This window comes from Chanodichthys erythropterus, chromosome 10, assembly GCF_024489055.1.
Source record: "Chanodichthys erythropterus isolate Z2021 chromosome 10, ASM2448905v1, whole genome shotgun sequence".
Classification (NCBI taxonomy): domain Eukaryota; kingdom Metazoa; phylum Chordata; class Actinopteri; order Cypriniformes; family Xenocyprididae; genus Chanodichthys; species Chanodichthys erythropterus.
Genome location: NC_090230.1, coordinates 34,763,540 through 34,788,965, shown reverse-complemented (window position 1 = coordinate 34,788,965; position 25,426 = coordinate 34,763,540). Strand labels below are relative to the sequence as shown.

General features: G+C 35.3%; 2 protein-coding genes across 7 annotated transcripts in view; both read left to right on the top strand.

Annotated features, from left to right (window-relative positions):
* grk3 (G protein-coupled receptor kinase 3) overlaps positions 1-9,650 on the top strand; it is a 61,720-nt gene extending 52,070 nt beyond the window's left edge. The window contains exons 19-22 of one of the 2 annotated variants that reach the window (XR_010896173.1): positions 398-534; positions 2,724-2,837; positions 5,686-7,836; positions 9,276-9,650. Coding sequence is in view for 1 of the 2 variants with exons in the window: in XM_067397515.1 (XP_067253616.1) it covers positions 398-534; positions 2,724-2,837; positions 5,686-5,847 (413 nt within the window). In the remaining variant the exon portion in view is untranslated. Of the gene's footprint in view, positions 1-397; positions 535-2,723; positions 2,838-5,685 lie in introns of both variants that reach the window. The other variant, XM_067397515.1, reaches the window with a different exon arrangement.
* A 1,459-nt stretch (positions 9,651-11,109) lies between these two features.
* The window catches only part of LOC137028559 (unconventional myosin-XVIIIb-like), a 63,378-nt gene continuing 49,061 nt past the window's right edge, over positions 11,110-25,426 (top strand). For 3 of the 5 annotated variants that reach the window (XM_067397511.1, XM_067397512.1, XM_067397510.1), the window contains exons 1-5: positions 11,110-11,734; positions 15,675-15,812; positions 20,633-20,785; positions 24,517-24,912; positions 25,000-25,060. In XM_067397511.1, coding sequence (XP_067253612.1) covers positions 15,774-15,812; positions 20,633-20,785; positions 24,517-24,912; positions 25,000-25,060 — 649 coding nt within the window. In that variant the 5' untranslated portion in view covers positions 11,110-11,734; positions 15,675-15,773. Of the gene's footprint in view, positions 11,735-15,674; positions 15,817-20,632; positions 20,786-24,516; positions 24,913-24,999; positions 25,061-25,426 lie in introns of those variants that run through there. The other 2 variants (XM_067397513.1, XM_067397514.1) reach the window with 2 other exon arrangements.

Sequence of the window (25,426 nt, the reverse complement as noted above, 5' to 3'; positions counted from 1 at the left end):
CTACGTACTTGTTAGCAGTGCTGGTGCCGCGTGCCTCCCTCAAGGGAAAGACACAGCGCCCATCACATGACCGTCTGTGTGATGGTCAGAAATAGATCTGAAAGAGCCCGTGTAATTTAGCAAACAGTGAATTTATCTCGTGCGTCATGACTCTAGGATACAAGCACGGGAGTCATGAGCAGAAGAAATTCGGGTGGGTTAAACCTCAGAGAGAGTTAAAAGTAATAGGTGTAAAAATTATTCTGTCATTTATTCACACTCATGCCTTTCTAAATGTGACTTTATTCTGCAGAACACAAAAAATATAATGAATATGACAAAATAGTAAAATTTAATTTAATGTTGTTGAGTGTCCAACAATTGAGCATTATGTAACTGCCTGTGTGTGTTTATGCAGACTATGCGCTGGGGAAGGACTGTATCATGCATGGCTACATGCTGAAGCTAGGAAACCCCTTCCTGACACAATGGCAGCGGCGGTATTTCTACCTATTTCCCAACCGCGTTGAGTGGAGAGGTGAAGGAGAGTCTCGGGTAAGTGTTTTTGTGTTTTGTTTGTGTTTGAATCTATATAAGGGGTTAATATGCCATTTTTTGACAATGAACATTGCCTGTTTGTCCATACTCTGTAGCAACATTGGACTAAAACATTAAAAAAACACAAATTTAAGGTGAGTCTGGTGCACTTTACCTGATTCCCCCTCTCCTTTATTTTCATCTCTTTTAGACCAGGAATTAGCAGGATTTTGTTTAATATTCTGAGAAGGAGAGGAGGAATCACTTTAGAGATTAGCTTATGCCCTGCATAGTGCTCCATCCTGTTGCGAAATTCCTATAGTGATGCAGGTTCACCTGCAGCCTGGGTGGTTAAGTGAAGCCATGAACCATTGAGAATCCTTTTAATACCCTCTGCTTCTTTCCACCGCTAAACCAATCCTCAGTCTTTCCCATCCGGAGGAAGCAATTGCGTTTGCTCGCAGGTCTGTGTAATGCAGAAGTAGGTCACTGCAGATTCCCTGGGGCCAGAGAGTTTCTGCCCTGATCTGTAACTAAGATAAAGAAGTGCAGATTTCACCAGTTTCCTGCATTTTTAACTCCCTGAGCTCCCGAATCTTCAGTCTGAAGGGTAAATGCACTTCCTGTGGAACATGTTGGAGATGAGATGCATGGAAATGGAAAGAGAGGGCTGCCGCTATACTTGATTACATTGCAGTTTTTCTGGGTTTTCACCTTTAGAGAGGCAACCTGGCTTTAATTAATTAATTAATTTATTTATTTGATTTGATTTTAAAGTGCTATATATTGTGCATTTTGAACTTATGACGGACTAAATTAAGTCATTAATTTTATGTATGATCTTTTAGTTTGCACCCATCCTGTTCCAAATAAAAAGTTCATATCATTAATTATCAATTTAATATTCAATTCACTGGATTATCCAAAAGTAGTCATTAAAACATGGTAATCTAATATTTAAAATATGTATGTGTGTGTGTATATATATATATATAAATATTTTTTTAAATTTCTGTTAAATATATTTTTATTATACTGCCCAACCTTAGTGTATTTATATAATATAAATTAGCGGTAGAAGTTTGGACACATTACTGTTAATGATTTTGAAAGAAATCTCTTAAGCTCATCAAGTCTGCATTTATTTGAACAAAAAAACAGTAATATTGTGAAATATTATTGCAATTTAAAATATTGATTTTCAATTTTAATATACTTTAAAATATAGTTTATTCCAGTGATCAAAGCTGAATTATCAGCATCCTTACTCCATATATATATATTACAATTTAAAGTAAGGATTTTCCATTAATCTATTTAAAATGACACAAAAATAACACAATTATTTCATAATACAAAAATATGTACATTCTAATGTTATTTGAAAAGTCATTTTCTATTCTAGCAACTGGATAAGTGAACAAAATGTTAACTTTATTTTTGTTTTGTTTTGTGTTTTTGAACTTGTATGATATTACACTAAAATATTTAATTGACTGGATTATAAAAACATTACAAAAGTTATTTTAAAAAAAAATCCATGATTTTTTTTTAAGCAAAAATAATTATATTGTCTAATATACTGTTACCATAATATAAAACCTTGGTAATTTTGCCTAACCTTAGTATTGAGGGGGGAAAAATATCTTCCATTACTTAAAAAAGATCACTGCATACCTAGTTTTATGCTGTGGTATAGTGTTGTTTGAAAATCATTTTCTATTCTGACAGCTGGAACAGTGAGCAAAAGGCTTCTTAGGGGGGGAAAACGGTTTAGGTTTTCACACAGAAGAAGCGCACTTTAAATCAAGGTCCTTAGAAACCAGACTGAATGCAGTCATGTCATTTGGAGGGAAAATGTTTGTACAGAAGTGAGATGTCTTCCATTATCCTTCAGTCTGATGGGAGTCAGGTATCCGAGATCAGACGGTTACATGAGATGCTACGTCTGCAGCCTGTTGTACAAACACTGACTCACTGAGTACAAGAACAGCTTGTCACCTTTGTCTTTCCTCCCTCGTAAACAACCTCTAGAAGTTCTACCTTAGTGTAAGTGACACCGATAGATGCATAAACCTGAAGAATAGGATAAAATCCCACCCGCCCAGAGTTAATGGGGTAGCATGGCGTGTTACTCACTAACTCAGTATGATAGTCTGTGAGAAGACTCTTTAAGGGGTGTGCTAATTAGTCTTTCATCCCTCCAGCAAAACCTGCTGACCATGGAGCAGATTGTGACTGTGGAGGAGACGCAGATCAAGGACAAAAAGTGCATCCTGCTGAGGATCAAAGGAGGGAAACAGTTTGTCCTGCAGTGCGAGGTAGGGCACCTTCTCACTCTCATCGTGGGTTTCCCCTTTTTGCTCTTGTATTATCTTGCTTCATTTTTATTGTTCCCTATGTATCCGTACCAAACTTTAGTAAGTTGTCTTTTGATTATAAATCAATAATATTAAATATCAGAATAAATCATACATTTTGTATTTAAATGTCACATATGAGATGAAATAATAATAATATACAATTAATAATAAACGTTACCCAGAGGAATATGTCAAAAAAGAGAAGAAAACTGGTTTCAGTTGCAAAAATAGGGCAGAAAAAGTAAAGCACTGACTCTGTGGGCTTCTTATATATGATAATATTTAATAAAAATATTTAATTGGATATTTGACTGGATTATCTCCCCCAAAAAGCAGTTAGAGCATGATGATTTAATATTAAAACAAAAACGACAGACATTTTTTCCATGAATTTTCCAGTAAAAAATAATTATACTGCCGTTCAAAAGTTTTGGATCGGTAAGATTTTTTGGTAACACTTTATTTTAAAGTCTTTTAACTAGTTGCTTATTGGTAATTACTAGAATATTGGCTATTTATTAGTACTTAAGCACATGATATTAATGCCTTATTCTACATGACTTTATTCTACATTCTTAATCCTACCCAATACCTAAACTTAACAACTACCTTACTATTAATAAGCAGTAAATTAGGAGTTTGAGGGAAAAGTTGTAGTTAATTGTTTGTGTTCCCTATACTAAAGTGTCACCGATTATTATTATTATTTTTTATTATTATTGTTTATTTATTTATTTTTTTTAATAAGAACTCTCTTATGCTCACCAAGGCTGCATTTATTTGATTAAAATACAAAACAAAAAAAATAGTAAGATCATGAAATATTACAATTTAAAATAACTGTTTTCTATTTGAATATATTATAAAATGTAATTTACTCCAGTGATGCAAGTCTAAATTTTCAGCATCATTATTCCACTCTTCAGTGTCACGTGGTTCTTTAGAAATCATTCTAATATGATGCTCATGAAACATTTATTAATATTATCAATGTTGAAAACAGATGTGTACTATTTTCAGGATTCTTTGATGAATAGAAAGTTCAAAAGAACAGCATTTATTTGAAATAGAATCTTTTATGTTACCAAAATTGATAATAATAAATGTAATGTAATAATAAATGTTTCTTGAGCTGCAAATCAGCATAATAGAATGATTTCTGAAGGACCATGTGTCACTGAAGACTGGAGTAATGATGCTGAAAATTCAACTTTGCATCACAGGAATAAATACATTTTATAATATATTCAAATAGAAAACGGTTATTTTAAATTGTAATAATACTTAATATTACAGGTGATTTTTTTTTTTTTATCAAATAAATGCAGCCTTGGTGAGCAGAGACTTATTTTAAAAACATTGAAAAATCTTACCGATGCCAATATTTTGAATGGCAGTGCATATTGTCTGCTACCATAATATAAAGCTTTGGTCATAATGCTCAACCTTTGTTTCTCTCTTCCCTTTTTGCTCTTATATTGTCTTGTCTTCCTCTGTAGGCTTATATAAAAATATTAAATTATCCAGAAAAAAGCACAGTCTCTGTTGGCTTTTGTATGTGAACTTCTGTTCAAGAAAACATTTCTTATCTCTTGAAGTTTTTGAGTCTGCTTTCTGCCGGGAATGCTTTTCCCATCAGAGCTGGAGCAACATCAGAAGTGCATGTCCTCTCATTTGAAGACCTTACATTGATTCTAGCTGAAATTAAACCACATAAGGGATGCTTTTTACAGGCAGCTTGTGCCATACAAATAGCTTTCATGTTAAATGGATGAGCCCTCAGCTTGACTGATTCCAATCCAGTTTGCATGCTAACGATACTCTACAAAGCACACCATAATATTGGTACATTTTTTTTTATTAGAACAATTTTTCTAGCAATACTTAAATTTATATTTCTTCATATAGCAGACACTTTTATCCAAAGTGACTTAAGTAAGAGTAAGATAATTTATTGTCATCTTCTTTCAGACAAACACAATCAGAGATATATTCAAAAATATCCTTGCTCTTCCAAGCTTTATAATGGTTGGGATTTTTGAAGCCCAAAAAAAGTGCATCCATTCATCGTAAAAGTAATCCATATGGCTCCAGGGGGTTAATAAAGGCCTTCTAAAGTGAAATGATGGGTATTTGTAAGAAAAATATAATTTTTAAAACTTTATACTGTAAAATAACTAGCTTCCAGCAGTCGACCATGCGCATACAGCGCAAATTTCTTGTTGTAGACTTCTAATTCATGACCGGAGTTTTGTTTTGCTCTATCCTCTGTGCTTACCTTTTCGTCATTGCGTCATGCGATGGGTCAGGGGTTACACTTCCACCGCAAATCGATGCGTACAAAGCTAGTTATTAGAGTTAATAATGTTTTAAATAAAGGCCTTCTGAAGTGAAATGATGGTTTTTCTGCGCCACAAAAACCCATCATTTCACTTCAGAAGGCCTTTATTAACCCCCTGGAACAGTGTAGATTACTTTTACAATGCATGGATGCACTTTTTGTTGCTTTGAAATCGGGCCCCCCATTCACTACCATTATAAAGCTTGGAAGAGCCAGGATATTTTTTAATATATCTCTGATTGTGTTCGTCTGAAAGAAGATAGTCATATACACCTAGGATGGATTGAGGATTAATAAATCATGGGATAATTTTCATTTTTGAGTGAACTATCCCTTTAAATGTCCTTTGCACTCTAAAAATGCTGTCTATGTAGCTTACTACGATGTTATCCATTAGTTATCTTGCTCTGTTAAAATAATAAACCAGATGAGAATGAATTGCTAATGTTCTTCCTCTTCTCACAGAGTGACCCAGAGTTCGTACAATGGAAGAAAGAACTCACCGAAGCATTCACCGAGGCCCAGAAGCTGCTGCGTCGTGCCCCCAAAGTCATCGGCAAGGGGCGAACTAACGTGGTGGAACTGTCCAAACCTCCGCTCACTCACCGCAACAGCAACGGCCTGTGAGCCGCCCACCTCCCACCACCCTTCTCCTCTCCATCCTTTTCATCAACACACACATGCACACGCTCTCACACTCTCTCTCCCAGCAAAACGCTTGTCCAGCACCATCAGGCTTCCCAACCGGCACAGTGAGCCGCCACATGATCCATCTCGGAAGGTTCTGCTGGACTGTGCCCTGCTGTTCCTCAACTGTCCGTCAATCAAATGCATACACATACACAGTTTCTTGGGGTTGGCGTCACTACAGGATAATGCTAAAGAACAATCAGTGATGAATCTGGGACCTTGTTTTGACAAGTGGTGCAGGCTGGGATATACTGCGCCTCTTTTGTGAGCACGTCACTCTTGTTTCTTCTGTGATTCCCACATTCTCCTTGCACACGCTGGCATGCTCGTATATAGGCATAGAAAAAAAGCCTCTGCTGTAAGGGTCCCAAAAACCCAACCATTGCCCACTTGGAGCATCTTTCCCGAGTGGCAGTGTGCTAGAGACGGACAGTATCAGTACCTCGCTGCGGGAGCCAGTGGATTCCTTTCGCCAAGGGAAACTCGAGCCATGCGGCCTGAGAGAGCTAATCAGATGGAAACAATCTCATTAGACGATGGCTTGAACGATATCACTCCCATTGTCTTTTCATGTCCTTTGTGGAAACACCAAGGCCACCTCACTGACTGTGCCATTCTTGAAGCGTATGCCTTGCACCACTTTGTCAACATTGTGGGCGCATGGCATGCATGCAGTTTCATACTAAATGGACTCTGATTTGTGGACTGTTGTGGCACCCGACCCCTGTCCTGTACTTGTAAAGTACAAAAGTCTTCGACACTTCCTTAACACTCGCTGTTGGATTGAACAAGTGTAACCGCATGCGTTGCGAGTGATGTGGGCATCCAAGTTGTGCTCTCAGAGGACAACGTACCGTGTAAAAATTAGGGAGCATTTTTCTTTCTTTTTTTCTTTCTTTTTTTTTTTTTTGGTGCTCGGCCCTTGTAAACACCAAATTCGCTTGGGTTGCTGCGTGCCCATTCACATGCATTTAAATGCGTGTACTTGTGTGTGTTCACAAATTAGGTGTTGTTGCTTTAAAGGAAATGCCCCCCCATGTTGTCACCTGGAAGAATTGTTTTCTTTCACCTTGAATGTATTTTTTTTTGTTTCTCTCTTCGTCTTTTTTTGTTTGTTTTCTCGAGGGTGGAGTGATTTACGCTGCTTGACACAATGGGAAGGAATGTGGTGGGATGTTTACGAGGACACGCCCCCTTCTTGAACCCAACCCCTCCCCCTTGAACCCGCAGAAGTGCAAAAAGTGCCAATGAAATAAATGTTGACTTGAGACACCGGAGTGTTCCTCGAGTCCAGGCCGCGTCTCCGAGAACAGTGTTGGAACCTGAACGCACAGGAAATAACTGAACTGCAGACCTCCAGTCGCTTGAACAGCCATTGGACGGTTGACGATGCATGATGTCTCGGTTAGAGGGACCACTTAGAAAGAAGAAAGCAGCAGCAGCAGCATCCCTGGAGTCTTTTATCCGACTGTATATACAAATCCTTTCTCTGTGCATCTACAGTATAATCTTCTTGACAATGTTTGCATATATGGCGAATCTCTGTCTCTGCCTGTCTGTGTTTGTCCCTATGTCTCAGCTTGGGGGCGGGCGGGGTGGGCGGGGTTCACATCTGTCAATCAGTGCAAACCTCAGGCTGAGAGAACTGTGCGTTCGCGCCTCTTTTAGGACCATTGTTGTTAAAGAGCGGAGAGTTTAATGACTTATCTCATAATGAGGTGTGAGGAGGTCTTCTGTCTGTCTCTGTGTTTAGTTATGCCAACGCTTCTGAAGGTGAGGCGCGCGACGCGACTCGACATCACCATTATCCATTCACGGGCAGACACACTGTTATTCAGAACGAAGGTAGGACGCTCGCACTCGCAGGTGTTCGGAAAGGTGGGCTGCTTGGATCGTGGAAGGAGAGACAACTTAAAACCATTTGTTGTAAGGCTTGATTTGAATATAGTTTAAATTTTTTTATATTGTTTTGAATGTGACGCAAATGCAGATTTCTATAGATTACATATTTTTTTGAGCATGTTATGTGCATTTATTTTTTGGTTTGAATGGAAAAACAAGCACAGCTTAACAGGCATGAGATGATTTTAAAGAAGTGTTTTCTTCATGTATATTCAGGTTCTTTTTTTTTTTTTTTTCCATGCAGTAATTTTCTTTTTCTACGACTCCTGTCTGTGCATTTCGAGTGATTTGCATGTGACGCTCTGCCAAAATTGCAGGGTTTTGGGAGTCGACCAGTTTTTGTAGCCTTTAAGTGTCGGGGAGGTGCCATCCTGAGGATGTTTTAGTGCCCTTCAAGGGTTTTATTTTGAAACCAAAATGGCTTGTTTTGAAATATTATCACTGCACTTTTCCATCACGCCTCACGAGCTGATGAAAAATCATGTGCCAAACGACTGTAGGAGAATGTCCTTGAACCAATGAAAAGCTTGTGCGACGCTCGCGGTCTATTTTTGAGACTAAAATTGGTACGTTTTAACAGGCAAGTGTCGACGAGTTTGAGAAAGGGTACAAAATGTGACCAAATTCAGGTGACGTGGAACAAGTGGGCCGTGGGGCGAACGATCCTATGTCATTGACGATACGCCTCAAAGCTACTGACCGGCGACGGCCGGTGCCGTGTTTTGAAACTGCTAGCCCGTTTCTCAAGAAGGGTGGCACCTCCTAAATATCCATGTTTTATTCAGGGGTTTTATATTTTATTTTAATGGTAGCTTTTCATTCACTTCGTCAGTGTTTGCTTCATTCAAGTGCTTGTGTGTCTGTTCCGTAGCGGTGAATTTGTCTGTGGGCGAACGCAGGTTTCGAAATGGAAGAGGACGATAAATAGGAATAAAAAAAAAAAAGAAAAACAAACTAACAAAAATCTAAGTATATATGTGTATATGAAATGAAAACAAATGAGCTTAGGTTTATTTAAAAGATTTTACGACGTAGACACAAAAATTGACTCGGGAAGGGATCGGGTTTGATGTGAGTTCAACTATTTGTGGTGAAGAATCAGCTCAGATCTTGCACATAAAAGTTTAGATATTGTACCTACGAGTTACAGATTATTATTTTTGTTCATTTAATACAGGACTCTCTTGCTTTCTTTCATATTTATTGTCTGGTCGGGGAGCTAGTCCCTCTGTGCGTGGGTTTACCTAGGGCACGGAGCTGTCGAGTATCCGGGTTTACATTCAACCGAAACTCTTTTTCATGTGCCACAAACAAACGCAAATACTACTGTCTGGGGTTATTACCATTAAGGTTATGATGATGATGATGATTATAATAATTATTGATAATATTATTCAATGAATGATAATTGTTATTAAAATTATTTTCTTTTGTTTTTTTTGTTTGTTTGTTTTGTTTTTCAGAACAGCTAGGAACATGTGTGTTGGACTGCTTATAAAAACAGTTCAGAAATAAAAGCCCCTCTTTCGTGTTGCCGTGTCTGTTGTCTCCATGCTTTCCAGATTTAATGTGTTTATATCAGCACAAGGGCACTTGTCGATTGAAACCAACTCCTTAGTGTGAGATTTATAAACTGAAACCTCAATTAGGCAACTTTCAGGGCATGTTAAAGCCATTTCGAGGAGCTGCGGCCAAGTCTCCTCACTAGATCTCAGTGTGATTGAGCTGTGCATTAGTGTTCTGGAGTAAACAGTCCTCTCTTGGATGTCCTCCTCTATCCTGCAGCTATAATCAAAGCTCAAAGGGTTCTTAAAGTTTATTAACCTCCCCATATTGTAATATCTGTCCTCGATTACCTCTCTCCTTGTGCCTAAATGTCAAAAGGCCTCAAAAGTATTTGGACACTTGAGTCATAATGTCTGAATGTCTTAAGCTATGAAAATCAAAATGCTGCTAGTAGGCGTGTGACGAGACAGTAGGCTCATGAGATTGAGTTCACGAGAACAAGAGTTTTTACACCGTATTTTTAAGAAATCCTCAATGACGAAATACATGACTTGAACAATAGTCTGCTGGTGCATTTGAAATGTTTTAACTAATCTTGTAATGAATGTAATTTCAGTTCAGTATGAATTATCATATGCAGTAAAAGACAACAATACTGAAGCACTGTAAAGGTTTTACCAACTGACTGGCTTCTCTCATGTATGATTTCATATGAGCTTCTACAACTTTTGACCTCCTAACTGAATTCCTTTTCACAAATTGATCTTAGAAATAAAAACAGTATAAATAAAAAAGTGTTCTATTAGTCTTAAGTGCAAACAATAAGTGCAACCATAATTAAAAGTACCCTCTCAATATTCAAAGTGCAAATAAAGACCAATTTTGGTTTCTTCAAGCATGATGAGAGCTGAGAGATGGTTATAACTACACAGCCCAGCCTAAGATAGCTTTCATATCTAGAGATATTTGCATGCATCAGGGAGATGCTTTGAAAATGACGTTTCGCTTTCAATTTTGCCATTGCGCATACTTTGTGAATAGGAAGCGGCGGTGCTGAGTGTGCATTCAACAAGATAAGACATTTGTAAAATGCTTATGCTCTGTTGTGCAATGAATCCTCCGCCATGGTCTTGTCAGTCATCTCGTCACTTACTCTCGTCATGTGATCAGTGAATTAAAGCGAACGTTATCCGATGGCATTAAAGCGAACGTTATCCGACTGAAATAAATGGTTTTTGCTTCTATAAAAAGCAAAACGACAGTGGAGGCATAATGTAAATGTAGCGATGGCATATTCTATCCTAATTTCACCCTCACGCTCCATCATGGCAATATCGCGAGACCGCTTTTCACCTCGACGAGAAATCTCGTCACCTTTTAATGTCATCACACCCCTAGCTGCTAAAGTTGTTCAGTCAGTTCCCCTCACGGCCTCACCAAAGTTTTTTCCTTCAATTGTTTTTGCTTCTTTACAGTAAGTGCATTTATATTTCATCATCTTATGCAATTGAGGGAAACACTCTGATTGAATTCAAAACTGACCCTTTTTATTTATTTTTTCATGAATATGCCGTGTAAAGCAAGCCCTTTCGTGTGAAATCGTTTTAACAGACGACAATTAAGTTAGCCGAAGATTAAATTTGTAATCTGGAGATCATCTTGCGAGATCAAGAAGATATTCCTCCATGACGGCTTCATTCAGCCTCTTTCAAAAATTGTAATATCCATTTGCCTCCGGCGGTTCCTCCCTGTGATGATACGCTTCTGTTCTCTCTCTAATTCTCTCTGACACCTCCTCCCACAGCTCTCACCTCCCACCCCCTGCGTCTCACAGCTGAGTCTGTCCGTCAAATCGCTCCGGCAGCCATTAGAAAGCCTGCGGATAGTCGACTTGTGTTCTTTTTCTAGCTGTTGCCAGGACTTTGTTTTCACAGGTTTATATCCTGACGAATATCCAGGTGCACTTTTTATCCTAAAACATCCAAAGGAATGGGGTTACTCTGAACATCTGACTCTAAAAAGTCCCTGCTGAACTCTTACTGCCAAATGAATCTACCATGTTTTGAAATCATCTACATCTGGTTGCACAGCCTGTAACGTCTGTATCGAAATCATTTCCAGCTTCCTCCGTTTAACAGCACTCTTCCAGTGGCAAAGTGTTTCCCAAACAGGGTAGTATGTCCCACCTCTTCTAGCTACGGGATATTTATAGCCAAGTCTTGTGTTAACTCAGCTGCCATGCTTATCTGTGTGTGTGTGAATGTCCATGCCAATCTATTTCAGATGGTAGCTTCACCCTCTCAGTGACAGTGAGACTGTGCGCCTTGCTTTTGGCCTCTTGGTTTTTTTCCGGAGTTTGACACATACAATACTTTCCTTGGATGTATTTTTTCCCCATAGAGGAAGCCATCGCAAGGTATGCCTGTTGGTTTTCTTATTGACACCCAAATGTTTCTTCTGTAGATACTGTGATTTATTTATAGATCCCAGACCCTCACAGACATCCAGGTCTTGTATGTCCGGTCTAGCCGGCTGGCGTTTTCCTAATGAATTTAGGGACATTTGGCCATATGTCTAGGCCCTGAAGTTGAGTGTTTTGTTCTGGTTGAGAAATTAAAGGCCTTCTGTTTGGATCGACGGGATATTCCGCGGAGCTGACTCGAGCTGAAATCTGAGCTCTGTCTCCCAGGATCATTTTCAGCCTCTGACTAATTTGTTTTGTTGTTTGCTGTGTAACGTCAAAGTGGATGACAAGATGTCGAGGTTTGGCAGAGTTTGAAATGTGGATTGCAATGTCATGATCCTGTGACCCAAGCTTCACGTGAATCAGTGTTTTGTGTGCATTTTGCATTAAGATGAGTTAATTTGCAGGAAACAAGTGTGCAACCATTTCACTTCTAGAAGAAGCAGTTGCATGGGACTTTTATATACACCATGGTATACAATGATTATTTACCATGCTATCTGTGCAAAAATCATGGTATTTCTATGCTCCCAAGGTCAGAAGTTAATAAAATGCCCGGGAATTCAAAATTATTGTAACATCTGATATATATATTATAATCAGATGTTATTCTGTTATTTATACCTACACTCTAAAAAATGCTGGGTTGTTTCAACCCAAGTTTGGGTCAAAAATGGACAAACCCAACCATTGGGTTAAATTTTTAAATGCATTTTTTAACCCAACGGTTGGGTTTGTCCATATTTGACCCAAATTTGGGTTAAAACAACCCAGCATTTTTTAGAGTGTAGTTATATATTTAATTTAGATTTGTCAATGAATGGATTAAAATAATGCATAAAAGGTTGGCAATATTTTATATGATTAGAAAAACATATAGCTGAAAATAAAATTTTATATTTCATTTTATATTTTAAGTTAATTTCTGACACACATGGTACTTCAAAAAAAAAAAAATAAATAAATAATAATAATAATACCATGGTGACTTTTGCGATGTATTTTAAAAATTTTATATTAAGCTTTTTTGTTTGTTTGTTTTTTGTTTTGTTTTTTCAAATAAAAAAAAATGTAATTCAGATTTTTAAAAAAAACTAATTTCATCCTCATAAGTTAATTTCTGACATATATGGTACTTCAAACTACATAATAATAATACCATGGTGCCTTTTACAATGTATTTTAAAAATTATATGTCAAGCTATTTAAGTTATTTATTCATTTTTGGAACTGTACTGTAAAAGGTTGGCAGTATTTTATATGGTAAAAAAAAAAAAATGGTTGAAAAACAAATTTTATATTTCATCACAAGTTAATTTCTGACACATATGGTACTTCCAAATAATAATAATAATAATAATACCATGGTGCTTTTTAAGACATGTTTATTTATTATTTATTTTTTATTTTTTCAATAAATAATAATTATGAAAAAATATATATTTCATCCTCATAAGTTAATTTCTGACACATATGGTACTTCCAAAAAAAAAATACTATTTTGCCTTTTTACAATGTATTTTAAAGGTTATGTATCAAGCAATTTATTTTTTAATTTATTTTTTTAAATGGCACTACACACAAGGCTATCAGCTCTGAATTTTTGTTTCATGTTTTTTGTATAATTTATTTGACATTTTGTATATGTGAACATTTTGTTTGATTTAACCAATAATATAGATTTTGGTCATCATATAATTTAAACATCAAAATGTAATTTTCAGCGATCAGCTAGGGTTCCCAAAAGTGCTAATACTGAATACTGCTAACACGTTCAGAAATGTAAATGCTTATAAGAGCTTACATGAACAAAGTGTCAACAAAGTGAAACACATTTCTAAAATGAAAAACTGCTGTCTGAACGTTGACATGGTAATGAAGCACAGATCTGTGCTGTTTCCAGTCCATTCCTGCCATTTGGCCTTCATTAGAGCCGGCTTCTGGGTTTGTTTTCATCATTTGTTTGTGTTGTTGGAGCGGGAGGTCTGTATTTATCATGGAGCGAATGCTTCACTGAAGACTGTAGAAGAACATAATCTCTTTCATTTAGTTTGTTATTGCCTGAACAAGCTCAGCTGGATTTATCATCAAAAGCCCTAATTCTAGATTTTTACATTTTTTGGGTATTTGCATGTGGAGAACACATCATGCCAGGCTGTTTTCTAGGGCATTGCTACAGTAGTACATTACCCCTTCCCCAAATCTCGAGAATCTTCTGTTTCCTCTCCTTACCCCTTAATCCACGGCGAGTTACGTGTTGAGGTTTTAGTATTTACGTATCAGCAATCGACTTTTTAGCAACAAGCACTATTAATTCCACCAGGTCTTCAGTATTGCTCCTGCGGTCTGCGGTACTCTTGCTGAGCAGTGACCTCTGTCACCCGCACCACTGGCCTTTCATTCTCTACTGCTTCATATCGTTCTGCCTCAACTGTTGGTGAAAGAAGAGCAAATAAGAAGAACTTTTGTTTCCTTTGAAATGATGTAATAAACATCTTACACCAGCAGGGCAGCAAGTCAAGATGTTTTCATCTGCAAGCTTATTTGCATAACACATCACTTATCTGCTAATGTCTGTTTCCCTATATCACATAGCCTGGATTTAAAGAAACCATGTATATTTAGAGGAAATATCACATAATGTTTATGCAAATTATATTACATTATATATTTATATATATATATATATATATATATATATATATATATATATATATATATATATATATATATATATATATATATATATATATATATATTTTTTTTTTTTTTTAAATTAATTAATTTATTTATTAATCAATATAATTATTGCTAGTTATATTTAACTATTAATTATATATTACATAGTGTTACTAATATAAAATATAATATTATTTAATTAAATATTTTTGTAATAATAATAATAGTCACATAAATTCCAGATTTTAAGAAACCATGTCTATTTAGAGGAAATATTACAATTTATATGTATATTATATTTTATATTATATAGCTTATTTTATTTTATATTATTAATAAATATAATTATTACTAGTTATATTTAACTCTTAATTATATATTACATAATAATAATACAAAATGTGATATTTTTTTTGTAATAATAATAATTTTATCACATAAATTCCAGATTTTAAGAAAACATGTCTATTTAGAGGGAATCTCATCCCTCAGAATGTATATGAAAATTATATATTATATTATGTTATATTAATTATGTAGATTTTATATTATTTTATATTACTAAATATAATTATTAGTTATGCCTAACTTATGTATTGTGACAGTGATAATACTATAAAATATAATATTTAATGAACAATGCAATGCAAAAATGTATATATTATAGTTATTAGTTATATTTATATAATGCATATTAGAAACAATGCAAAATAATATTTAATAAAATATGTATTATAAAAGTAAAATGTACACAGTAAAATCCCCAGAGTTAAATCAACTCTGCTCAGAGTACATTTGGTCCCTCTCTAAATAGTGTTAAAGTAACACTGAAGCAGAGTTAAAGTTAATGAGATAATTAAGCAATTAATAAGGCTGTGACTGAAGTCACATGTTGTAGTTCTTGTGTTTCTCTTTTCTTCAGTGATTCTGCTTGTTAACAGCAGGTGTTCATCACTAATGCTCAATCATCACTTAATTAATTGCTTAATTATCTCATTAACTTTAACTCCACTTCAGTGTTATTTTAACACTATTTAGAGAGGGACCAAATGTACTCTGAGCAGAGTTGATTTAACTCTGGAGATTTTGCTGTGTATATAACTTTTTAATATTACAGTACATGTTATTTTGAGATCAAATATGACCCAGACATTTCTTAATGAGAACGATACTGTGATGTTCTCTCATGTTCTCTCTCTTTCTCCTTTGGCAGGTCTACAGTGTCACTGTTTCCATTTTCTTTGCTCCACTTTGTGTCCTCCTTAGCATCACACCTGGCTGAGATCTCCCTGCCTTCACCCCTCGTCCCGTCATGGCGCTCTCCTCACGCTTAAAACTCTGGGAACAGAAGGGAGGTGCAGGACGGATGCATGCGTGCAGTTCAGCACAACTAACACGACTGATGCTTGACTTACAGTTTATTAACCAGCACAAGTTCAACAATTAATCTCTGTTCTTTTGGACATGCTTGTAGTCTGTTCTCAGTCTCACTGACATTAGCTTTACAATGAAAGTCAAAAGACTGGCTTGTTAAGTGTCTGTATTTTCTATGCAGGTAACAGGTGAACAAGCACAGCTTCTATGAGAGGGGAAAGACTGAAATCTGTGCTTGTCAATATTACATTTCAATTACACGTGTGAAATCGAACCATAATGGTATCGTAAATTAAGCTTCTTTACCTTAAATCACATAAAAAAAAAAAAAGAAATTTCAGGCTAGTCCTAATGCATATCCTAGGCCCTAGGGTAAAAATAACAGCCAAATGTATGATGGGCTGTTCCTGAGATTACCTGTAAAGATAGTGCTACAAACACCACACTACTCTAGTTAGGCCCTCCTCAGTGTTTGCTAACGTTCTCTTCGTTTTCATTTGGGTGGCTAACTGGTTATATACACATACACATTTTTTTTTTTACTTTGGCTAAAATATATGTAGAATATATGCCAAGTATTTTGAAGGGAAAAAAAAAAAAAAACGTTTTTCATATTTAAAATAAATTTCATTTAAACCATTACAAGAAAATAATTTGAGGTGCAAGAAAATACACTTCTACACAAATCTTAGAAAAACATTTTGGGGTAGATGCAAAATATATTTTATGCAATATAAATATATTTACATTGGAAATTAAAAATGTTCACAAAATATTTGAGGAAATAATATTTTTGTTGTGTTTTGTAGATTTTGAAATATATTAAAGAAATACTAATTTTGAAATATATTTAAATATTTAGCTCTATAGACAGATGAGCAAATAGATAGATGATAGATAGACAGATGGAAGATGGATGGATGGATAAGATAGGTGGATAGATAGATGATAGACGGATAGATAAAGAGATGGATGTATAGATGATAGATGAATATAAATAGGTAGTTAGATGGACAGATTGAAAGACAGATGAAAGGGATAGACGGATAGATGATAGATGATAGACAGATGGATGGATAGACAAATGATAGATAGATGATAGACGGATGGTTTGATAGATGGATAGATAGATGATTGAATGACGGATGATAGATAAGATGGATGATAGATAGATAGATAGATACATAGATAGATACATAGATAGACAGTTAGATGTAGATAGATAGATAGATACTGTAGATGATAGAATGACGGATGATAGATAGATAGACAGATAGATACTGTAGATGATAGAATGACGGATGATAGATAGATAGATAGACAGATAGATAGATAGATAGATAGATAGATAGATAGATAGTTAGATAGATAGATAGATAGATACTGTAGATGATAGAATGACGGATGATAGATAGATAGATAGACAAACAGAGAGACTGAGACAGAAAGATAGATAGATAGATAGATAGATAGATAGATAGATAGATAGATAGATAGATAGATAGATAGATAGATAGATACTGTAGATGATAGAATGAAGGATGATAGATAGATAGATAGATAGATAGATAGATAGATAGATAGATAGATAGATAGATAGATAGATAGATAGATAGATAGATAGATAGATAGATAGATAGATAGATAGATAGATAGTTGTAGATAGATACTGTAGATGATAGAATGACGGATGATACATAGATAGATAGATAGATAGACAGATAGATACTGTAGATTATAGAATGATGGATGATAGATAGATAGATAGATAGATAGATAGATAGATAGATAGATAGATAGATAGATAGATAGATAGATAGATACTGTAGATGATAGAATGACGGATGATAGATAGATAGATAGATAGATAGATAGATAGATAGATAGATAGATAGATAGATAGATAGATAGATAGATAGATAGATAGATAGATACTGTAGATGATAGAATGACGGATGATAGATAGATAGATAGATAGATAGATAGATAGATAGATAGATAGATAGATAGATAGATAGATAGATAGATAGATAGATAGATAGATAGATACTGTAGATGATAGAATGACGGATGATAGATAGATAGATAGATAGATAGATAGATAGATAGATAGATAGATAGATAGATAGATAGATAGATAGATAGATAGATAGATAGATAGATAGATAGATAGATAGATAGATAGATAGATAGATAGATAGATGAGCAAACACTGAAAAAAGCCTCTTGCAGATGAAAATGTGAACATCAAATAGACGTCTCTGTGATGTTCATGTGTGCTGTTGGTGTAGACAGACAGCTCCCTATGTGTGCGCTATCATATGACAGTATTCTTAGCATTGGTGATGTTATTTGGTATATTTAAGGTTTTACCTCTCTTGAATCTGCATTAGGTTTTTAATGTTTTAAACCCATCTAAATTATTTTCCAGTAATTCAGCTGCCATGTGCAAGTAATTAGCATACACGCTAAAGCTCTCTATTTCACAGGCAGTTGTAGCTAGTTGATATTGCAGACTGAACTGTCATGAAGTGCAGTTACTGTCATGAAGTACAGCTCACCATGTGTTTTATTCACTGTATGTGCTGCTAATAGAGTGTCAAGGGCAGCAGTGGAAACTGTTGTACGTATGTGGGGCACTTACTAAAAATATTGTGTCAGGATTTTACTATATAACTACCTTGAGTAACTTCAGTATTTTGGTTGAAGATTCATGCTAAATATTCATGCTAATATTAGGGGAGTAAAAGCATCAGTGATTCACAAAACGGTAGCCTATAGTTGTTAAATTTAAAGCTTCATACCAAACTGTTTTTTAATATTATATATACCTGTGTTTTGCTATGGTCTTACTACATTCTTGTTTACTATGCATGAACTATGGTAAATTTGAAATGAGGGATGTAGCTAGCTAGCTAAACAGTTGAGCTTTAGAAAGTTAGCATGCTCGATAAGGAGAGGATTTTGTTTCGATTATTTTCCCCCACAAAATGTGCTTTGGTATTACCATGTTTGTTTAGGCATGGCTCTTAATATCACGTTATATGAAATGTTACATTGTTGACGGAATAGGATTAGGGCCAAGCAATAATAAAAAATAAAACCATCTCGAGATTAAAGAGATTTTGAGAAAAAAGTCGAGATAAAATGTTGAGAATAAAGTCATTAAATTATGAGAAAAAAGTTGTTAAATTACGAGAACAAATTTGTTAAATTACAAGTTTGTTCTCATAATTTAATGACTTTATTGTCAACATTTTATCGACTTTTTTTTCTTGAAATTTAACGAATACATTCTCATAATCTAACGACTTTTTTCTCGTAATTTAATGACTTTATTCTCAACATTTTATCTCAACTTTTTTTCTCGAAATGTAACTATTTTTTTCTCGTAATTTAACGAGATTATTCTCAACATTTTATCTTGACTTTTTTCTTGAAATTTAACGATTTTTTTCTCGAAATTTAATAACTTTAATCTCGAGATGGTTTTATTCTTTTATTATTGCTTGGCCCTAATCTTCTTCCGTATTGTTAATCACAAATCACCATGGTATTTAAATTATTAATTTTAATATATTAAAATATTATGGTATAACCATTTGCATTTTTTGGGTTTTGGGTTCTATTTTTACTGGCAAATAAGATAGTTTTAAATACATTTCTAATCATTATTTTATTTGTTTTTCAGATTAAAAAAATTCTTAACTCAATATGCATAAACCTTCAAATTGCAAAATATATTAAAAAATGTACTTCAAGGGGCAAGAAAATACGGTCCCACTTTATATTAAGTGGCCTTAACTACTATGTACTTGCATCAAAAAATAAGTACAATGTACTTATTGGGTTCATATTGAACTGCAAAACACTTTTGCTGCTATTGAGGTAGAATATGGATAAGTTTAGGGAAAGTTTTGGTGGTATGGGTAGGTTTAAGGGTAGGGGTAAGGTGTAAGGGTTGGGTCAACAGTGTAATAATAAATGTAATTACAGAAATTAATTACAGATGCAGGTGTTTTTAAAATATATAGTACAATGAAAAAGCATGTATTTACACAATATGTGCATTGTATCAAATGATTAATTTAAATGTAAGTACATAGTTAAGGCCACTTCATATAAAGTGGGACCGAAAATACATTTCCAATCTTAAAATAGGCTACATTTTGGGTAAATACAAAATGAATTGTTTTAATATGTGTGTGTGTGTGTATATATGTGTGTATATATATATATATATATATATATATCTCTAGATATATATATATCTATATATATATATATCTATATATATATATATATATCTATATATATATATATCTATATATATATATATATGTATATATATATATGTATGTATATATATATATATATATATATATATATATATATATATATATATATATATATATATATATATATAATGGAAAACACATTTATCAGAGAAATACTAGTAAACTTAAAAGAAAAAAATATATAAATGTATTTATATAAGTTATATAAATTTATATAATATTTTAACATTTAACATCTATATTAACAACATATTTTTGTATTTAAAAATATTTAATACTGATATTTTTATACATTTTTGAAAGGGAAAATAATAAGAAAAAAAATATCAGTATTTTGTATTTGTTTATCGGATAAAAATATAAAACATCCCTAATGTTAAGAAAATGCATGTTTGTAGTGGAAATGTTACCTTCTAAACTTTTCTCATGTGATTGTGCCAGACAGTTTGTTTAAATGGAGTTCATGACTGGAAATCTTTTATTCCCCATCTGTGAACAGATCAAGGAGGAGAAGAAGACACCAGCTGCCGCCGCCGCCGCACAGCCTCCTCCTCCTCTCTCCGCCGTACCGGGAGGATTCCTCAAACAGCTGGTGAGGGAGACCGAGAAAGAGACACGCCACAAAGAGCCAGAGCTCAAAGAGGAGAAGGCGGTGAGATCTCACTTCAGTGGGTGGGATTCTGCTGGAAAAACCCAGTGGTGATCACTGCAGAGCCAAATGACATCCAGCTCCATCCTCTCTGAACATCATGGGTTTATTCCTGTGATGCAAAGCTGAATTTTCAGCATCATTACTCCAGTCTTCAGTGTCACATGATCCTTCAGAAATCATTCTAATATGCTGATCTGCTGCTCAAGAAACATTTATGATTATTTTCAATGTTGAAAACAGTTGTGTACTTTTTTTTTTCAGGATTCCTTGATGAATAGAAAGTTCAAAAGAACAGCATTTATTTGAAATACAAAGCTTCTGTAACATTATACACTACCGTTCAAAAGTTTGGGGTCAGTAAGAATTTTTATTTTTATTTTTTTGAAAAGAAATTAAAGAAATGAATACTTTTATTCAGCAAGGATGCATTAAATCAATCAAAAGTGTCAGTAAAGACATTTATAATGTTACAAAAGATTAAATTTCAGATAAACACTGTTCTTTTGAACTTTCTATTCATCAAATAATCCTGAAAAAATATTTGTGTACAATATTTTTGTACAATTGTACACATTAAATGTTTCTTGAGCAGCAGATCAGCATATTAGAATGATTTCTGAAGGATCATGTGACACTGAAGACTGGAGTAACGATGCTGAAAATTCAGCTTTGCATCACAGGAATAAATTACTTTGTGAAATATATTCAAATAGAAAACAGTTATTTTAAATTGTAATAATATTTCACAATATTACTGTTTTTATTGTATTTTTAATTAAATAAATGTAGCCTTGGTGAGCAGACGAAACGTCTTTTAAAAACATTAAAAATCTTAGTGGTTCCAAACTTTTGGACTGTACTGTATATGTATATTACTACGAAGGATGTGCATGAGTACTCTGAAGTGACACCAAGATAATGTGAACAATGATCAGCTATTATTTGTGAGTGAAGTGACTTTTTGCTAAATTTGAAATTCAGTAGAAACTCTACAAAACATATTTAGCAGCATTCGGCACAAAATAACTTTAAAATACACAGCATATTAAAAAACGCGATGCCGAGTAAATAGTGTGCATGTGTATTATGATTATTACACTAATCTGCTGCAAGTGCAAAAATTCGTTCTAGGGCTGTGTTCGAAACCGTCCCCTATACCCTTATTCACTATTCCCTACATTTCTCCACTAATATAGTTCACTTGAGGGAGGACGCTAAAGACTGCAGCCTGTAGCGTCAGCCGTTAGCACGCCTCTTGAGGCCAGGGAGTGAGGTTTACATGCACAGCTCTTACTGGCCTTATGTAATACTCACCCCCCTAAACCTCACACCCATCCGGGTTACGGCACCAAATATAACCCGTCCTACTCGCACCATCTCTGAGTGTGATTCGAACTGGTGTTTCCGGCATGGGAGGTGGGCGCTCTAACATGGACGCTAAAGATCACAGCCTGTAGCGTCAGTCGCTAATGCGCCTCTTGAGACCTGGGGAGTGAGGTTTACATGCACAACTCTTACTGGCCTACATTAACCTTGCTGTTTAATAATCATTTGAAACTTAAAGTGGTAGCTCCAGTAGTAAGACGAAAAGATTGATCTTGAACTCAGTCATGGAAACTATGCATAAGCCTAAATTAAATAATGTAATAATCAATTAAAAAGGAATTTATACCTGTATGATATTACGCTGTCGCCACATTGAACCAGCGGTTTGGAAAATGAATGGATGGATGATACAGCTGCGGGCGCCATCTTTTGATTAGACGCAAGAATACTTTTGGCACAACCCTCACTGTGCATTATGGGTATTCTCTAGCTGTTGAGTGCATAGATGAATATACATAGATGCCTCATTAGCAGCAGTTTCTAGCCCGCGATATGTAAGCCGCTCGCCATATTGGAACAGTCAAAGCCGGTCTGTGAACATTCGAGAGCAAGTTGACAACCGTAGTTAGGCGCATGTATGAATATCTATATCTGCAATAGACTTCACTAGATGATTTTGCTAAACTAACACAATAACAAGATGAAGGCGCCAACGAACACAACATTAAATAGTTACCAAAGTAAAAGTAAAAACATTAAAAAGTAATATTGTAAAAACCTGTAATATTGAGTTAATACTTATAAAAACACAAACCAACACATTCTTGTATTTGTATTTATTTATTTATAAAGCACTTTCCAGGCTACTCTGTAGCTCCAAAGTGCTGTACATTGTAAGCAAAATCAATGGTTAAAATACAATAAATCAAGCATACAACACAACAAAACAAAACACATCATCATCAATAATAAATACTCCTGTGTAAAGTTAAATTGCCAGAGAAAGCAGATGTAATTTTAAACAGCTCTTGAAGATACCTAGTGTAGGGGACGATCTAACCTCGAAGGGAAGCTTATTCCATAGTCTTGGACCAGAGACAGCAAAAGCACAGTCTCCCTTCGATTTAAGACGTACTCTTGGGATCACTAACAAAAGTTTATTTGAGGATCTCAGCATTAAATTTGATTTATATGGCTTAATGAGCTCCAGCAAATATTCTGGCGCCATTCCATGTAATGCCTTAAAGACATAAGTCAAGATCTAAAGTTGGATCATGTTATACACTGGTAACCAGCCTAATGAAGACAACAGCGGAGTAACATGATCAGTCTTCTTAGTCTTCATAAGCATTCTAGCCGTGGCATTTTGAACAAGCTGAAGATGTGCAACATAAGTCTGACAGCTTCCAGAATAAATAACATTACAATAATCTAGCCAGGAGAAGATAAAAGCATGGATGACTTGGAAGTCGCTAGTTGACAGGATTGATTTTAACTTAGCTATTGCCCACAGATAAAAGAAACAATTCCGAACTACAGTATTTATTTGACTGTCAAATTTTAGCGATGAATCAAAGATGTCTCCTAGGCTTTTCACTCTGTCCTGAAAATGACATACCCATGGGCCTAGTATGTCACTTTCCACCTTATTAAATACCGAACGACCAAAAATCATAATTTCTGTTTCATGTTCATCCAACTGAACAAGATTATCTGCCATCCAAACTTTAACTTCATCCAAACATCTACGGAGTGTTGCACAGGAATCCGTACAATTAGGCTTTAAAGGCAAGTAGATCTGCGTATCATCCGCATATAAGTGATAAGAGATACCATATTTTTTAAAAATCATTCCCAGTGGGAGCATATATATTAAAAACAAAATAGGGCCCAAAATGGACCCCTGGGGAACCCCACTAGTAAGATGTACCGGATGCGACCAGAAATGACCACCTAAACGTTCCCATTTCTTTGGGAAATTAAATCTCTGCAGTTCCACAACCAGAAACTGCTCAATGTTGTGGCATTATTGAATGATGACACGATGACTGTTCCAAGATGTCTGGAGCATTCGGATGTGTCATCGACGTATACATATCTATTGCTGAGTGTACATCGGTAGTACACTCATTACTGCGGTGCATTATGGGTTTGAATGAGTGCAAGAATTGCATTTAGTAACATTCTTACAAACTTCTTAGAATTTAGAAATGTCTTAATGTCTTTCTTAAGAAGACTTTGATGAATCCATGAAATTTGATGCCACTAACCTGGCAAAACTGTTAGCATTTTTTAACTCAACATTATCAGCTAGTTTTCGTTGGGTTTACCAGCAGGGGAGGGTCTTGTTGTCAAAAGAGTATGACTTACACCAGTCTCCTTGTGGTTTTTGACACCCCTCACAGCCCAGGAAACTCAGCGACAACCTGGTCCAGAATTTCTTACTTCCCGACCAAACTCCACCGATACTGGAAGCAGAGATGGCACTTCGAGCAGAGCAGCTGGTGAACGGAGAACGGGGCCGCCACACCGCACTGACAGAGAAGAAAACGTCCTCACCCAGGAGGATAATGTCACCCGAAAACCCAAAAAGTCCGAGAAGCGACTCCAAGTCCACCACTCCAGAGGTCAACAACCAGGAATGTTCGCCCAGCCCCAGCACAGATAAAGCTAAATCTCCAGCTCCACCAATGCAAAAAGAAGTGAAGAAGGAAGAAGTAAAGGTAAAACAGGAAGTGAGGCAAGAGCCTGAGGGTCAACTCACTGTAACCCGTATAAGAGAGGAGCCCAAGGTGCCAGTGGTAGGTACAACCAGTGTGTCATTGAGATACTATAATAGTTTTTTTTTAATTTTCTGATTTCATTTCTCTTTCTCTTTGTCTGTGCAGAGGGATGTGTGGTATGAAGCTGGTAAGGTGTGGTACGCTCACAAAGATGGATATACACTCGGTTAGTCACCTCTTATACCTGCGCTTGAGTGTTCATCTGACATTAGGAGGACAAACTGTGTTGCTAATGATGCATCGACTGGTATTTTTAGTAGTTGTTTTGGTTTTTCATTCCTGAATTGTATGTCTGAAGGCAAGAACAGCTCTCTTGTGGTGTTGAGTTACTGGTTATGAATAGCGTGTTGTCTTAGAGGAGGCTATATTTACATATATTGGCCTTATTTGAAACTATCCCAGAGGTCATTGGTTTTGCATTACGTAAAAGCCGGCCCATTCTCTTATTTTCACTTAATATCTCTTGTGTTGCAAGATTCTCCTCTTTGCATGAAAGGATCATAAACTACTCTGTAAATTGTGTCGTGTTGCT